Source organism: Marmota flaviventris, chromosome 8, assembly GCF_047511675.1.
Source record: "Marmota flaviventris isolate mMarFla1 chromosome 8, mMarFla1.hap1, whole genome shotgun sequence".
In the NCBI taxonomy this organism is placed as follows: domain Eukaryota; kingdom Metazoa; phylum Chordata; class Mammalia; order Rodentia; family Sciuridae; genus Marmota; species Marmota flaviventris.
Window position 1 is genome coordinate 38,233,400 of NC_092505.1, and position 14,878 is coordinate 38,248,277.

A 14,878-nucleotide genomic window follows, 5' to 3' on the forward strand; every position below is an offset into this window, starting at 1 on the left:
TCTCTTATGGAAGGTCGATGTTCTTCGTGGAAACGCTGAGCTTCTCTTAAACGGGATAGGTGGAACTTTACTCCCAGACAGCCCGGAACAACAAGTCGGGAGCACAGCGTTTCCTAATTGACCTCTTTAGCGATCACTTCCGCCCAGGGGCCTGGAATACCTGAGACCCTTCGGCGGCGAACGACGGGCAAGGCACTTCCGGTTTCTGTTGCTAAGGCGCGGGCCCGGTGGGCGGTAGAGACAACAGTATTGGCGTCGTCCTCTCCCCCCTTCCCGGGGGTCGAGATGTCGGGTCTTAGCCGTTTAGAGATGGAGGGCTGTCGTCACCTGCTCGGCTTACTGGACAACGACGAGATCATGGCCCTATGCGACACCGTCACCAACCGCCTAGTGTACCCTGAGGACCGCCAAGGTAAGGACAGACCCTTCTCCCCGAGGGAGGCCCAGACCTCACCCAGACTCCAAGCTTGCGGGAGCGTGGGAGTGGAAGAGATTGGAAGCCTAGCCCGCCTGGTATTGGTCCTCTAGTCATGCTTGGGCGGAATTCTGCGGATCCGGGTCACGGCCGCTCCTCAGCGGCTCTGGAACCACACACAGACCCCGGCCGCCTGGTCCTGGAGGTATGTGGTGGCGCTGGCAATGGTACAGCTTGCAGGTTTTCATCCTTGATGTTGTGAGCAAATGCTTGTTGGTTCGAGGATTCGGAGCATGGCAGTAATCATTTTTCACGTTTCCGGGGAGCCAGACTGTTTTCTATTCTCAGTTTCGATTTCCTGAGGAGGCAGCTGCCATTTCTCAGGCTTTTTTTCCTTCAAGCTTTCCGGGAGTGGGTCCGGTATTATAAACGCTTTGGATTCTTCTTTTACGTAAAACAAGTCACTGTAATGAAAAGGAAAATGGTTTGAATGCCTGTCTATCAGGAGCCAAAATTTTCTCGAGAATATTTTGTATACTAAGAATTACTTTCAGAGCTAGGTAGTACACATTTTGGTAGATATTTCGAGGTTTAACGTTAAAGGAATACACCTAAGAATTTAGACTGAAAATAGTTTTAGACTAACATACTTCTTCATCGTTTATATTTGCCTGTTAATCGCCTTCTTAACAATCATGGTGAGTTTTAATTTTAAAATTGTAATAGATTAAAATTCTAGATATAATTGGTAGTGGATCTAAAGCAAATAAGTAAAAAAATAAAAATGTCCCTGTTCAAAATTGTTTGCATGATTTGAAGACATTCCAGGAAAGAAAAACATTCAACTTCTGTAAAAAAACAAAATAATAAAAGTCGAAAACACAGTGTGTCTTTTCTGTGTACCAGGTTGACAAAACATTAACAATACAAATCACAAGTGTTGGTGCCAGGTGCAGCAACTCTTTGACAAGTAATGGAGGAATGTAAATTAGAATATGACTTTGGAAAACGAGTTTGACATTATCTCTTAAAATGAAAGATGAGAGACATCCTCTAAACCTGGGCTTCTCAAATTTTTAAATGTACCATTCCTCTGGGATTTTATTAAAATGTAGGTTTTTGATTCAGTAATTTTGGAGTACGCTCTAAATTCTGCATTTCTAGCAAGCTCCCAGAGATTACTTAATCCCTCTCTGTAGTGGGAGATATGTATGAGAATGTTCAAAGTTGCAGTGTTTGTATAGGACAGGCACAGTAAAGTCTCTAAACAAGAATAGAAACCTTGTAGTATAATCATAATTAGCTATAATAAAGCAGTGAAAATGAATTAAGTAGAGCTACATGTGTCCACAGATTAATTTTAAAAAGCATTAAGTGAAAAGATGATTATAGAAAACTACATCTATTAATGGATTGAATTTATAACATTTAAAAATATTGTAAATATATTGTTTAGGAATACATATTCTATACAATTATATAGAAAACAGCAGGAAATGAAAATATCTAAGATAGTAGCTACTTTGAGATGGGTGAGAAGAGAGAGTAGTAGCATCAGGGAGGGGTGAGGTAGGGCCTTAAAAATACTTGTAATATCCTGTCTCAAGAGCTTTATAAGGTATGTATTTGGGAGTTTGGTATATTGCCTTTCTGTATACCTCACACATCACAAATATTCTTTGGTTTGTTTTATATGCAGTTTTTTTTAAATTAAAAAAGAAGTCCTGAATCTGCCATATCTTAGAAATATGGTTATTGATACCTCCTGTCTTCAGTTTTGTTTGTGGAATAAGGAGATTGAACTAAAATTATTTGACACCTAAAATACTGTAATTTTACTGATTTTTCGAGGTTGATATTAATTTATATCTCTTGGCTTTATTGAAAAAATTTTTCTGGCTCAATTTTTTCTTAAAAGACGAATTTTTAAAATAATCTGAGTATTTTACGTATGGGAAACAATAGTAAGCAATGATATTTTTTGAGGGGTAAGGGAAGTTTAAAGCATAAATTAATTTAAAAAAACAAAAATGACAATCCACTTCCTATATTTTAAAAACAATAGCTATCTCATGCAAAAGCAAATAACATGACAAGAGCTTAAATGTTTTTTTGATAGAATTTCTGCTGACATTAGTCACATTTACAAGTACTTCATGATTTTCTGTTAATCATTGCAATTTTCTTCTAGATGCTATTCGCGCAATATTAGTGTATAGTCAAAGTGTAGAAGAGCTTCTTAAACGTAAAAAAGTCCACCGAGAAGTCATATTTAAGTACTTGGCAACACAGGGGGTGGTTATACCTCCAACTACTGAAAAACACAATCTAATTCAGCATACAAAAGATTACTGGGAAAAGCAATTGCAACTGAAACTGAAGGAAACACAGGAGCCAGTTACAAAGACAGAGGACCTCGGACTTTTTCAGCAGGTAAATCAGATATTGTGGTTACATTCTGAACCTTTTTTTTTTCTTTTGAAACTATGTAGATAATCCCTTGTATAATAGTCTATTGACTTATTAGAGAAAAAAAAATGTTTTCTTCATTTATTATCAATGAGGACTAATAGACTTTCAGAGTATAAACTAAGTTTCATTTAATTTGAATTTTGACTCTAGTTCTTTAATATTTTTCTTTTTTTAAAGAAACCCATTATAAATCCTTTTTTTTTTTTTTTGTTACTGGGAATTGAAACCAGGGTTTCTTTACCACTGAGCTACATTTCCAGCCCTTTTTATTTTTTATTTTGAAGCAGGGTCTCACTGAGTTTCTTAGGCCTTCACTAAGTTACTAGGCTGGCTTTGAATTTGTGATCCTCCTGCCTCAGCCTCCCATATTGCTTAGATTACAGGTATATATCACTGGGCTTGGCAAATTCTTTTTCATTTTTAAGAGTTTGATATCAATGCAAAATGAAAGAAATTTAGAGTTTTTGACTAGAAAAAGTCCTGTGGTGATTTTCTTCAGCTGACATTGGCTATTCCTATTTCTTGTGTATCCACTGAGCATTTTATAGAGAGTATTTAAATACTTATTGAGTGAATTGTAGGTGATTCCTTTGCTTTCACATTAGGAATCTTCTAAAGACTTTTTTACTTAACATACTAAAAAGAGAATGGATTTTGAAATCATGCACATGTAACTTAATATTAAGGTCTGGCATGTAATAGGTCATGAGCTTAGGCAAATAACTTGATCCTTCTGAGCCTTGTTTTCTTCATCTATAAAATGGTTATAACAGGGCTGGATGGGGTTAGTTCTGGGTGTGTTTATAGTGTAAAATTAGCAAGTATAAGGACCTGTGTTTAATTCCCAGCATGCACACACAAAAAAAATTATAGTAATATCTGTGTTAAGGCATATTGTGAAGATGGGAGGAATAATACTTAAGTGCCAGGCTTTGTATCTAGCATATTAGATAGCAGACGTTCAGTAAGCATAGGCTTTTTTACCATCTCAGTGAGGTAATTTGATGTGTGGAATACATAGGAGAACGAGATCAAGACTAGCAGGTATATCAAGTATAATTTTGGAGTAATATTTCCTTTGTAAATAAATAATAATATAAAATTAGCTCCAGTCATAGAAAAACAATGACTTATTTCAATCAGCTTAGAGTATCTGTTTAAAGACATAAAAATGCTTATTATCACCTTTATTGAATGTGATTTATACATGACAAAGTGCATCTATTTGAAACATACAGCTTGAAGGCTTTGACAAATCTACACCTGTGAAAGCACTGCCGAAACTGGGAAAAAAAAAAAAAAAAGCTTGTATAAGTCATTATTATTGACTGTTCATGCTGATGTTGAAGGGCCCTGTTAGTTTATGACATTTTTCAAGGGATTTGTCCATTTCATCTAAAACTTCAAATTCATGGGCATTGAACATGGTGTTCCCTTATCATTCATACGTGTGTATACTTATTCTACCATCATTAATATACTATGTATACAACCAGAGATATGAAAAAAAAATGTGCTCTATATGTGTAATAAGAATTGTAATGCATTCCGCTGTCATATCTTTTTTTTTTTTAAATATATCTTTCCATGGGAGGGGGAAAAAAAAAAAGAACAGGCTACAGGATGTTGCCCAGACTGGGCTCAAACAACTCTTGGGCTCAGGAGATCCTCTTACCTCAAGCTCCCCAGTGGCTGAAACCACAAGGGCATGCCAGTGAGGCCAGCTAGCCTTCATTAAACTTTACTTACTGAGTTTTCAGCTGGTTAAGCTGGAAATTTCTGAAAATTTTTTTCTCCTTTTTGGAAAATTACTTTTTATGCAGTTCACATGTAGTTCATTTTCCTTTCTTGTAATCAATACATTAACTAAATAGAAAAGTTGTTATAAGAGGTAAATCTTATTTTTATTTTTATTTTTTTTCAATCAGCAGGCAAAAGAAGGAAAAAATGCTGAAAAAGTTGATTTTCGTCGCCTAGGAGAAGAATTCTGCCGTTGGTTCTTTGAACTTCTTAATTCTCAGAATCCTTTTCTGGGCCCACCTCAAGGTGAATGGGGACCACAACACTTCTGGCATGATGTCAAGCTTAGGTTTTATTACAATACTTCAGAACAAAATGTGATAGACTACTATGGAGCAGAAATTGTAAGCCTTCGTTTATTGTCACTAGTAAAAGAAGAATTTCTTTTTCTCAGCCCCAACCTAGATTCCCGTGGACTAAAATGTGCTTCTTCTGCACATGGGTTAGTTATGGTTGGTGTTGCGGGCACTGTTCACCGAGGGAACACTTGTATGGGCATTTTTGAACAAATTTTTGGACTTATCCGCTGCCCTTTTGTGGAAAATACTTGGAAAATCAAATTTATCAATCTGAGAATTGTTGGAGAAAGTTCCCTTGCTCCTGGAACAACATTGAAACCAGCTGTTAAATTTGAACAGAGTGACCTAGAGGCCTTTTATAATGTAATCACTTTGTGTGGTGACAACGAACTAAAACTTACTGTAAGGCAGACTGTGGATAGTGGGACTGGAGACCAAGCTTTATGTAGTGGAAATGAGACATTGTTAGAAAAAAAGAGAATTGAGTTTACCTAACCCTCTAGAGCATTGAGCACTGTTATATCAGCTTAAAAAGTCTTCCACGTGGAAACTTTTCAAATACTGCATCAGTAATTTCTAAGTGATTTCAGATGTAAGGATTGACATATTTTAGTTCAAATGCTTTCTGGACTACAGACTGACACATTATGTGAATACTTGGCCTATTTCTACCTGAGTTTCATCAAATGTTCTGGAGAGCTTGCTGCAGTTTATCAAATAAATCCCACTTTAGATGTTGTATATAACTGTGTGCCTTAGAATCCAGGTAATAAGATCTTAATTTTCACTTAGTATTATTGGTATCTGTATTTTCCATACAGCAAAGGATTAGTAGTGTTCTACGCTATCCTCTTTAAGTTTTTCATTTACTTTGATCAAGGTCTGGATATTGAATATTTTCCAAATGCATCTCAGTACAGTATTGTTTTAAAAAATCTTAGATATTTTAGAGATGGTTAATGTCAACTCAGTATTGTCATTTTAGAAAACTCAAATAACATTCAAAAGACCAAAAATTTAGCAGAGGGAGAAAAATATAAGTATAGAACCATTTCTCAAAGTTGGCTGCTCTGATCCAAGCTAAAAGTTTCTTTTAATATGCACTGTTTTCTGAACTTTTGGGGGGAATGATAAATGCTATCCTCAAAACAGACTTTATTCTTACCAAGGCTTCAGCCAACAGTTTTATAGAGCATTTATTGTAGCACCATATAAAAGAAAGTAACTGTTGAAATTTTTAAGGTGTGCTTAGTTCCAACTTAAAAAAATGAATTACTGTTTCCTCCTGATTGATCTTGATAGAGGTGACCCCCCCCCAAAAAAAACAAAAACTTAGAACATGGGCATGCATATATGCAAATGCATAATATATCCCCACTATAATTTAAACTTAGTTTTTCACCTCTAATTTGTGTTACAAGATTTGACTTATAAGTTTGAGTTGCCAGATTTAAAGCAACTATATAGTTGCTTTAAAGTTTAAGTTTCTCATCACCCAACAACTATTTGCTGATACTGGGTTTAGTTAGGAATTGTGATTTATAAAAGTACCATTTAGGAAAAAATTTAATGGGATAATATAATGATGTTTTATATGTGTTAAGTTTTTACATTTAACTCTGCACATGATTATCTAGGGGAGACAGATGAATATTGGAAGCAGGAGGAAAACACTTTTTTTTTAATGATATGCTTCTTAGAGGAATACAAATTGATATGTCATAAAAATAAGAATAAAGGAGGAAAATCCCTTTTGTCTGTGTAAGAATAGTGTATTGTTTAGATTTACTTTACATTTGTCTTGCTCTTAGATAAAATTTTAGACATTGAGCTGAAATAAAACAAATTTGCTGCTAGTTACACTACTGGTATAATATAATTAGTAATAATGAAAACAGCCATCTGAAAAGTAATTATCTCATACTTTTATAAGCTAGACAATCAGGTCATAAGTCCATCTTTACCTATCCTATAACTGCTTGGGTTTAAAAATGAGTTTTATCTTATTTCTTAGGTTTGAAGTACCATTATAAAATATAAATATTCTAAATAAATGATAAAATTCAAAACACTTCATCTCTTTTGCTATTGATGTCAGGTAGTGCAGAAATATTACTATAGATGCTCAGGTGGGCAGAGATTTCCTTTAGCTGTCTTCAGGATTGCATATTTGAATTTGTAGAAAGTCCAAGGAACGCTGCAGTTTCTTCACATTTTTAATCAGCCTTAAAAATTGAAATCTAGATTTAAGTGGATTGGGATTTTTTTTGTTTTTTTTTCCAGGAGGTGAATCCCCACATCTGAGAACATAGTAGAGCCTCATGTTGAAGGGAATAGTTAAATGTGTGAGCCAAAAAAAGCCTACATACTAGGGGAAAAAATAATTTACGTTTTGTTCTTGTCAGTGTTGTTTTTTTGGTCATATAATCTGTTTGAATTTTATATGTGGATACACAGAAACTTCTGGGCCCCTAACTAACAGATTTGAGAGGAGAACTACTGACCTTGAAAGCTCAAGGTGATTGGGATATGTTTAAGAGCACTAATGCTACAGAAGGTACAAGGGAAATATATGAAGAAGCAGTACTGGGAAGAAAATGTTGGGAGGAATTAAAATCTGTTCATGAAATATGGAGCTTGATTTAGTCCTCAATAATGGCTAAAAGTGTCCTTTGAAATCTTCTTTTACTGCCACCACATTAGTCTGTTTATGTTTGGGGATGGCAGAGGTACTAGTTTTAAGTCTGTGTTGGTTTGTTATATCCAAATAGCATTTGGAAAGTCTGCAGTCAGATAGTATAGAATGCAACACTACACATAATGCCTGATAATTGGTGAGTCAAAGTTGGGGATTATTTGAACTTTTATTTTCTTCAAGCTGGTTTGCCATAGCCTAATAACAGGGCATATATGGCTAAATACCTTTTTTTGTTAGAATTAAAAATAATTTACTAGATAATGTTTTAAAATCTTTTAAAACTAAATTGTAAGCAGTGGTTATATTAGGATGTCATACAAGCACCTAAAATGCCAAATACATATTTCATATGTCTTGCTAAAATACCAAACTATAGGAAAAAGCCATCTACTTGCAAATGGCAAACACTGGCAGGTCAGGAAAATACTCCACTGTTATCAAATGGTGACATTTTTTTTCTGAAAGAAAGCTAATTACCTAGTCCCATTGAGAAGTTATAAAAGCACCAGAAAAGAATGTAAAGAACTGGTATAAAGAAAAAAAATTTTAAATTTTTTTTTTAAGAAACCATTTTTCACAAATTTTTTTTTTAGTTTAATAGGTGATAAGATTGAACAGGGGGGCTGGGGATGTGGCTCAAGCGGTAGCACGCTCGCCTGGCATGCATGCGGCCTGGGGTTCGATCCACAGCAACACATACAAACAAAGATGTCCTGTCTGCTGAAAACTGAAAAAAAAAAAAAAAAAAAAATTAAAAAAAATTCTCTCTCTCTCTCTTTAAAAAAAAAAAAAGATTGAACAGGATCTCTGTTTTCACATATTTAGATGACTTTCTTCACTGTTCTTTGGTGCTGAGGATTGAATTGAGGACCTTGTACATGCTTAACACACACTCTACCACTCAACTGTGCCCTTGGTTCTTAAGTTGGTTGTAGGGGGTGGTAATAAGTCCTATGAAAAATAAAATGAAAGATATATTGTTTCTTCCCAGAAGAAATATGTTAGCACATAGTATTAAATTTTTTGAATATTTCAGTAAGTTTATGGGCTTTTCTAAAGTACATTGAGTATAGACATTATTCTCCATGTTAAAAAAATTTTCACTGTTATGTTTCTTCAGATTACTGCTTTAACATGTTCAGAAGTAAAAATTTTTGGCATTGTCTTAAGTCCATAAGCTAGAGGACTGTATTCAGGATAAAAGGATAATCTTTAGGAAATCTGTTAGTTTACAGTAGTCTCACATGATTTTTGCTTTTCCAAAGATGTTAGTTATGAAGATAAAACCTGTCAAAATGCTGTTGAGTGGAGCATAAAAATATTCAGATTTATTTTATTTTGACAAGATAATTTAGTGTCAAATATTGAACATGCCTTGGAGAAAGTGATAAAGTGTGAAAAATGTAATACTTTCAAGATCTTTATCAAAACTATCCTAAGATGATGTTTGTATGTGGTGCTGAGGATCGATGCATATTGGTAATTCTCATGAAGGATTTCTAAAATATGAACATTGCTGATGCATAGTTTATATATATGATCTTACTATATATCTCTCACCTTCCTCATTTAACTACAGTGATACAGACAGTGTAGTTGCAATGCTAGGAAATAAGGCTTTCTGAATCTGGGGTCTTTCAAGTTTATTTGATATATATTCATTAAATAGCTATTTCTAAGTCACTAAATCAATGTAAGACAAAATAATACTTAAATAGGCCATTTGCTCAAATTTATGTTGAATTCAAATCTCAACCTCTGAGTTTGGGTGGTTTTTATGGTGAGAGGTTCGTTAGTCTCTTTGTAGGCTTCAGATAGTTCCTTTTATTTGATCAGAAAGAAGAAAACTGAAAATACAAATAGCTCTATGGCTACAAATAGCCATGTAGACCTTTCCTCCGCTTCCCAATTCTGGGGATTGAGTCCAGGAGCCCTCTACCACTGAGATACATCCCCAGCCCTTTTCATTTGTAGACAGGTCTCAATATTTATCACCCAAACTGGCTTCAAATATGCCAACCTCCTGTCCCAGTCTTCCCAGTAACTGAGATTACAGTGTGCCACCCTGCCTGCCCTAATACATGTAGATTGTCAATACAGAATACAGTGTATTTTGACAGATCACTTAAGAGTTGGAAGGAAAAAGTTTTCATACTGTAGCAGAATGTGCTAAATGCATTTAGCTTTATTTTTTTCTGGCATGAGCCTCCCCAACATTCTTTCAGAAAAATGTTAAATTATATGTGATATTTACTCTAGAACCATTTGTGTTAGTCATGAAATTGTTGGACTAGAATTGTCTGTTCTTAGTACTGCTAAATCTCCTCATTACTATTTTTAATGAGTCATTCAGTGAAATGTTGGTTAGTAATTTTCATCTGCACTGTGTAGATACTCTAAATCTCAAGTATGAAATTAGTTACATTTGAATTATTATACTTAAGAAGTGAAAGAAAGATCACCCACTGCCAACTGTGTTACTTTTCTGATTCAGTGTTTTCGAAAAGATAACTACTGAGGAAATCCTTATCATTGAAGCATTTAGCCTATAAATTTACATTAATCTTTTCCATCTCTCATCGTTTACTGTGCAAATATTGGTATTATGCTTAGTTGTTCTCAGATAGTTACATATAGGTTACTTTTGTCTTCATAAGTTGTAGATATTAAGAACTGGTGATTGTTATTTTCAAGCTTCTCTTCCCAAGTGTCTTGCATAGGATGAGTAATAGCTAAATTTGAAGTGATTTTTTTATATGCCAGTTATATGTCAGTTACTTGTCTATGTATATTGAGTGTCTTAACTCATTCAATCCTGCAGACAGCTGTAGGCGGTGGATACTATTATCCGTCTTTTATTGGAAAACAAGACTGAGTGACTTCTAAACTGTCATAGATAATGTTACAGCCTAGATTTATACCCAGACTTCAAATTATATATAAGGTTTTGATGGACCCTTTTTACTCATTATCTTCAGTATGAAGATAGTCCTTTGCTGGTTTGTTGTCTTCTTTCCAAAACAACAATGCCTTTGACCTATATTGTTTATCTAAATACTATTTCTTCAATAAGTCAGGCATGTTTTCTCTGTAGGAGTTCTGAGTATAATGTCTACCTAGAATATTGTTTCCCAAACTTTTTACATGATTGCTTCATTTTCATCTTTAAGGACTTTTTGTTTAAATGTTTTTTCTTAAGTAAATCCTCAGTTACTGTTTACCAGAGCATCTTGTTTAGTTTATTGTTAACACTTTAGATATTATTTGCCAATTTACAAAATTATATTTTCTGTTAGATTTTAAAACGAGATCAGGGACTGTAATGGTTATATTTTCATTACTTGCACGGAAAGTAGGTATTCAAAAGATATTAAAAGACAGATTAAGGAAATAAATGGCTGGAAATGTAGTTCAGTGAGTGATAGAGTCCTTGTTTACCTTGCATGAAGTCCTGAGTTTAATCCCCAACACTGAAAAAAACAGTGCTGCTTTCTATTCATAGCCCTGTATAATTCTAGACTTTTCCCTGTCAAAGACAATGCCTAGCATATGTATGTATTAGGTGCTCAGTGAATATTTCTTTAATGAATAAAGACAGAATTATCTTCCTGAATGATGACATGTGAGCTCTAACATGACCAACACTGTAATAGAATTATCAAGGTCTTAATATGCTGTTGTAAAAGATGAAAAAACTGATGTTAAGTAGCATACTGAACTTCACACAGTTTTATTGTGAGAATCGTATATCTTGGCTTTTTTTTTTTTTTAATTCATCATATTTTTAAACTGCAAAGCTAATGTTCTTTCTTGTACTTTGTTTCCAGTCTAATTTAAACTCATCCTCGATTTCATCATATGTAAAAATGATCCATCTAAATTAAATGACTTCTGAGGTCTGGTATGATTTTAAAGTGACATGGTTTGTGATTGTATACCACCTCGGAAATTGAATGTTACTTTAAAAGAATATGTAGACTATTGTTGAAGAAATTAATTATTATCTGGCTTCCTCATCAGTAATGCTCATTAAAAAACTTTTGTGTTCCTTAAATATACATGAATACATTTTATGTATATATGTGGGTAATATGTATATTTTGACCATAGGAAGGAAGAAACAAAATGAAATAAAAGATATTCTATATCATATATAGAAAATGAAAAGGTATGACATTTAAATTTTTTAAAATTTTCTCATCACTAGAAATTTCAAAGCTGTTTGAAACTAGTTTTGTTAAAACTTTTCTGCCTTATTGCATGTGTTGACAATATTTCCATGTTTTAGTCAAGAAAAGTGCAAAATGATTTGACAGAAAGCCAAATTAAAGACTGCCAGTACAGATGGTCCCCAACTTATGATGGTTTGACTTAAGCTTTCAACTTGATTGTGTGAAAGCAATACACATTCAATTGTTACTATACTTCAAATTTTGAATTTTGATCTTTTCCCAGGCTTACATAGAATAACTCATTCTGTTTTTCACTTTCCACACAGCATTCAATATTTAACACTTTATTATAAAATAGGCTGGTGTTAGATGATTTTGCCCTATTGGGGGCTATTGTAAGTGTTCTAATCATCTGATGATTAGAGTAGGCTAGGTCAAGCTGTTTTCAGTCGATTAGGTATATTAAATGCATTTCTGACTTCAGATATTTTCAATTTATACTGGGTCTATCCAGATGTAACTCCTTTGCTATAACTTGAGGAAAATAAAGATATTAAGAAAATGATCCAATATAGTTAATTCCTTTTAAGAGACTAACATAGAAGTTGGTGAATATTTAAGATTGACATTGGACACAAGTGGCAGATTTTTCCTACTTTTTCTGTAGGAAGCATGGCCCTTGGATGGTGCTGCTCATAAAATCATTTAAAGTTATTTCAAGAAGTTTAATAAAACATTTGCTTATTAAAACAGAAGGTTTTGCAACACTTAGTGCACTAAATGGAATAGTCAGATTTATGATAGAACCCAGAGTACAGAAACAAGAATAAACAACAGAATATAAACATACCAAGGATTTTAATGCTGGAACTGTCAGTAGAGTAAATATTAAATCACTGGACATCATTAAGCTCCTAGGAATTAGAAGAAATTATACAAGAGGCCTTTTATGAGCAGCTTATGCTAGAGCAAGAGTTTAGGATAGAGAAAGTTGATTTTAAAGAATGCATCAATGGCTGGGTTTGGCAGTGCCCACCCATAATCCCAGCTATGTGGGAGGCTGAGGAAGAAGGATCACAAATTCAATACCTGTGCAATTTAGTGAGACTGAGTCTTAAAATAGAAGATAAAAAGAGCTGGGGAGCTCATTGTTATAATGCCCCTGGGTTCAATCCTCAATACCAAGAAAAGAGTAGGGGTAGGGAAGAATGCTTTCATGCTTTAAGCATTCTTACTATTAACATTCTTGTTGGTAAACATTTATTGAGTACTTTATATATGTGCCACGTATTTTTAACAGGAGGCATTTGGTATATTGTTTGTTTCTTCTGGTTTCCTATACAATTCTCATTTTGTTTAATTTTTACTGTTTATTAAAGAGTTTATTTTATTATGAAATGCTTCTTTGTAATCTTTTGTTGATGCTTTTCTACTATTGTCATCTTTTTATGTTTATTTAGATAGTACAATCCTACCCTCTTGATTAGATCAGTGCTGCTAAAAGAATTGTCCTTGGCAGTATACATTTAATAGTTTGGCAGTTTCAGAGAGGGGGACAAAAGCACAAAAAGTAGGTTCCCACATAATTCATATATATTTTACAAATCTTGGGTAAATAAGTTATATATTTTTTAAAGTTTTAAATGGAAGATTATTTTCATGAAAATTCCATTAAGTTTAACAGTGTTTTAAGAGATGGGGATGTAGCTGAGTGGTAGAATGTTTGTCTAGCCTGTGTGAGGCACTGTGTTCAATCCCTAGTACCAGGAAAAAAAAAAAATTTTTTTTTTTTTTTTTTAAATAAAATTTAAAAGTAAAATATATAGGTGCATGGTTGGTTGGTTGTAGATCACTGTGTTGGTCAGTTTAACGTCAGCCAACATGAAGTTGGCAGGGTGTTCATCATCACCATCATTAATGATCTTTCCTATAATTTGAATGCTTGGTAAGTTTGCATTTCATAGATGACACCGTTACATCTCTGATTCACTAAATTCACTTATTGAAAAATGATAAAAATTGCAGTGAATACAACTATTCATAACAATACCACAATGTAGATAGTAGAAAAAACTAGTATGAAAACTAGTATGTGCTGTGCAGATTTTGTGTGACTGATGTTTCATAATAGCTGAAACAAACAAGGAAGATTATGATGACTATTATGAAATTGTCTTTGGTCTGCAACCCAATCACTATGGATCAGCTGATCATATTGTCTGTCAAATATTTATATGTCATCAATCAGTGTTCACATTATTTTGAAAACACATTGATTTCTCTGGTAAGTGAATTTATTAAGACAATTTATTTCCTGAGCAAGTGTTAAATAATAACATTCCGGTTTCAAATTTGTCATGTAAGATAAATGAGTCAAAAATTGTAGACACATCATCCAGAATATCCTTAAAGTCAAGCATAAGACACTTGCTGAGAAGCTTGTAAAAACTGTCTCAACATTAAAAACAAATATAATAAAACAAGATTTTAGAAGAGTTCTATCAAAAGGATATAGTATAATTTGGTGACAACATGGAAGAGCAATTCCTGTTGTGTACTAGAAAAGATATTTCATTTTTCAGACAAAACCACTGATGTGAAGTGAAGTCATTATTTGACATGTGTATTAAATATATGAGGAGTTCTTAATTTTTTGTTCCATTTATCCCTGGAACCCTAACCCATTATAGACTATCCTGAGACATAAAACTTAAGTCCTTGGGACTAGACTGATTAGATCATTACTTTAATGATGGAGCACCAGCTACTTGGGCAGCCCTGAAGATATTTGTTGGGTAAAAGGACTATACAAAAACCAATGACACCCCTCTTTCTTAAAAGAAGTGTAATAAAATACCATCAAGATGGTAATGCATTGTTGGAGGGAGTAGAAATATAATCAGTTTTGATTGCTTAAATCTGCATTGTTTTTATAATACTTTGGGAAAAACTGGGCAGGATGTTACAACATTGTTTTTCTCTTCTGATAGTGACTGCTTAGAGGAAAAGTGCTCACATGAGG

General features: G+C 33.8%; 1 protein-coding gene across 1 annotated transcript; it reads left to right on the forward strand.

Annotated features, from left to right (window-relative positions):
• Positions 1–194: 194 nt before the first annotated feature.
• On the forward strand, positions 195–13,254 carry C8H3orf38 (chromosome 8 C3orf38 homolog). The gene is made up of 3 exons (XM_027929073.2): positions 195–412; positions 2,607–2,848; positions 4,816–13,254. The coding sequence occupies exons 1-3, from the start codon at positions 286–288 to the stop codon at positions 5,479–5,481; spliced, it is 1,035 nt and encodes a 344-aa protein (XP_027784874.2). The 5' UTR covers positions 195–285; the 3' UTR covers positions 5,482–13,254.
• The last annotated feature ends 1,624 nt before the right edge of the window (positions 13,255–14,878 follow it).